Source organism: Diaphorina citri, unplaced genomic scaffold (assembly GCF_000475195.1).
Source record: "Diaphorina citri unplaced genomic scaffold, Diaci psyllid genome assembly version 1.1 scaffold7541, whole genome shotgun sequence".
Lineage (NCBI taxonomy): Eukaryota > Metazoa > Arthropoda > Insecta > Hemiptera > Psyllidae > Diaphorina > Diaphorina citri.
The window spans coordinates 1-3,460 of NW_007384917.1; the positions used below are offsets into that span (position 1 = coordinate 1).

Genomic DNA, 3,460 nt, shown 5'->3' on the forward strand with positions numbered 1-3,460 from the left:
AATCCCATGGTACTGGCTAGATTTTTTTTTTTTTTTTTTCTTTAGTTGGTCTATTCAGATCCAGCCCATCTAATAGTACCTAGGCATAAGTTTATACCTAGGCATAAATAAACAAGAAGTATATTTAGATAACAACCTTCTGTATGATTCATTGAAAGGATGCAATTTTTTTCTTCTTTCAGGTCTCACTTCCCAAAGAAATTATGGGAAAAAGTGAAGCTGTCCAAAAACTTTGAAAAGGCCATCTATCAAATGAATGAGCATTTGCTGTATTGGCCTGGTTACATCAAATCAAAATGCAAACAAAGATTTGTCAAGCTCACACAATATTTGATTCGAATGAGAAAGCTGAGGCTGGGCAGATTGTAAGTAATTTTTAATGAGATAAATAAGACAGACCAACTGAATGATCACTGTGGTTCATTATCTCCCACCCTTGAGTTCAATTTAGCCTTTTAATCAAGATAGCAAATCATTATATGAACAGCAGAAAAAATTAAATATATTGGTGTAACACTAAAAAATCTTCCAAGGTCCTTTTTGTTTTAAGTACTCTTGAGCCATAATAAATAATCAGTGAGCAGGGTATTGAAATTTTATTTACCACAGCTAACTCCTCATGTTTCCAGGAAGAAGATTGTACCGCTGCAAAACAAAATAGAACGCAGAGTCAGGAAACGAGAAAAGAAAGCACTGATTGTTGCTCGTATTGACAATGCTATTGAGAAGGAGCTCGTAGACAGACTTAAGAAAGGAACAGTAAGTATTTATCACACACAAAAACCCCACTCAGAGGGTTAAATGTAAGGCCAAACAGCCCTAAAGGATGGGTTGGGTTAAGCTTCTATGAAGTACTTATTGAAGATAATTGAGTAGTAGAGCTTTCTGTTTATCTGTTTTGGTACCAAAAGCTTAATGAGAATTACATTATTTACAGATTGTACCTTTTGCTCAAACCTTATTGTCAGTGCAACCTACAGAATGATAGTGTCTCAAATTGTTGAAAGTGCCACTCATATTTTTTCTTTTAAATTGAATTGACCCCAAGGGCAAAGTAAACCTAGACCCTTTACAAATAGAGTGTGCCTGAAGGCATGTGATGTCAGATGTGTTCCAATCCACTCAACCCCTCTCTGAATCTAAGCTTGTAGTTTGGAACTTTGTGTTTATACCTTCTACCTATTTTTTGTAATTTTCAGTATGGTGACATTTACAACTACAATCCGACAGCATTCAATAGAGCTCTGGACAAGGAGAAGGTGGGAGCAAGTGATGATGAAGAAGAGGAGGTGGAAGATGAAGAGGAAATTGATGAAGAGGCAGAGAAAATGAACGTGGATGAATTTGTGGAGGCAGAAGAAGGGGTAAGATAGCCTAAAATGGAATGTTGACTTTAATTTTTGGCTCCGAATAAGACGACTAAAACCCAAAAAGACACCATGTCATTAGAGACCATGCAAGTGTGACATTATTGTTTTCTTAATGTTACTGCTAAGGTCTAGAAAGTCAGTCAAACCTTATCTGTTTAGGGACTTTAGGATGAAATAAATCCGCTGCGGGCGGGAATCGTACCCGCGACCTGGGGGCTTACAAGGTAGACGCTCTACTCTCCAATCTAACTAGACTGGCGAAGGGGAAGAGTACCTTAATGGAAGCTTAATGATTGTCACAAAAGATCTAACCAGGTCGCAGTGACCAAGGGCGTTTATTAAAGCCGATGGCCCTACCTTTACCAATAAGCTTAATGAACACCCAGCTGGACAACATCAAGCAGAAAAGAACCATCCATAAGGCAATTCCCCTTACGTTAATGATGTCCAATTAATTAATAATTAACCAATCACGTAATATTTGTGTCCAATTAAGCAAACCATTAACAACTGCTAAACTTGATATGATTTCAGGAATCTGAAGAAGAAGATGACGATGAGGGAGCGATAGAGTATACGTCTGACTTTGAACCATCAGATGAAGAGCTAGAGGTAAGTCACGTGAATAAGTTGTAAGTATAAGTAGTGCTTTATTGAGACTGTCAGCTTGGAACAAGTTGTTCCATTATGCTAACAGTGTAATAGAGAACCTCTTTTTTGATATATGATTCACCTATTGGGGGTCTTTCAAGTCCAGGCCAAAATGGACCCCGTTCAATGTAGGGACTCCAAATGTCAAGGATCGACATTCATTGATGTCATTAAGAAGTTTACCAGATTTCATCAAAATCGGACCAAGCAATCGCCAGTTATAGCTTAAAAATCATTCAAACACATAAACAAACATCTAAACCAAATGCAAAATGGTCGAGTTAAAACGTAGACCTTCACTTCGTTCGGTCAATAAGATAATAGTAGGTAATTGATATAATAGCATATTATACGAGGTTTGAGGTTCTGTTTTCCTTCTTTCAGCTGATATTGAACTCACATCCTCTTGTTTACCAGGGTGCCTTGACCACTACGCCACCGAGGCAGGTTTCTTCTGTGCTTATAGTCATAAATGTTTACTTCTTGTAACCAACCTCAGTGGTGCAGTGGTTAGCACGGTGGACTTGGAATTTTGGGAGGTTGGTGGTTTGAGTCCAAGTGAAGTCCTAAAATTTAGCGTAGTATATTAAGCGGGGAACGACATTTGTGACAATTATTTATGCTCAACACGATTAAAATTCCTGTTTACTTACTTCTTGTTCCAGGACCTGAATACAAGTCTTGAATCCACAGAGGCGTCTACATCTAAACAAGGTGTGAAGAGCAAGAGGCCCAAGGTTCAGATTGAGTATGAATATTCCGGAGCTTCATCTAGGTCCAAAACCACCTGAAAATTTTACGTCAGAAACCACGTCAAAAAAATCACGTGAATTTTTTGAACAGGTGTATTTTTTCGGAAGAAAAAACGGATATTTCCACCCATTTCCTGATTTTGGGAATTTGGACTGAGGGACTGATTCCAATTCAAAAAGTACGTCATTCATTATTCAGTTATTGTAACAGAGTTCACTCTCTGTTTAGATTTATCATACGATCAGGTCGTGAGATAGTAGGTAATATTGATCATTGTGTGTGAAATTGTGAATTGGCATTGAGACTATTGAGAACTGAAACAGTCGGTCTGAAGAATTCCCCAACTTGTCAGAATTCGAACCCAGTACCTTCGGATCAGCTATTGCGGACTTTGTGACATCAACTTATTGGAGAGTATGTTAATATGTGATTCATTGTTAATAATTGATATGTTGAAAATTATTGTACCTATTTGCTCAGTAGGTAATTTTTCAAAAAGGAAGAAATAAAGTTCAATTTTATGATTTAAATTTAAAAATTAAATTGTCTTCCCCTTTTTAGTCCGTCCTTCCTTTATTATTACAATAGTAATAAAAAGGTATATAAGGGATAGAAGGATGAATGTGAGATTGAAAGGGAAAATACATAAGACGGTTGTCAGACCTGCCATGATCTATGGTGCCGAG

At 37.3% G+C, this 3,460-nt stretch overlaps 1 protein-coding gene across 1 annotated transcript; it reads left to right on the forward strand.

Moving 5' to 3' along the window:
- Nucleotides 1–182: 182 nt before the first annotated feature.
- LOC103522243 (protein MAK16 homolog) lies at nucleotides 183–3,312 on the forward strand (the record flags this gene model as incomplete). The annotated part of the gene is given in 5 exon segments (XM_008487345.2): nucleotides 183–365; nucleotides 630–759; nucleotides 1,200–1,364; nucleotides 1,905–1,982; nucleotides 2,687–3,312. Coding segments are annotated over 5 exon segments (682 nt in total), but the record flags the coding sequence as incomplete, so codon positions are not given.
- Nucleotides 3,313–3,460: the final 148 nt, after the last annotated feature.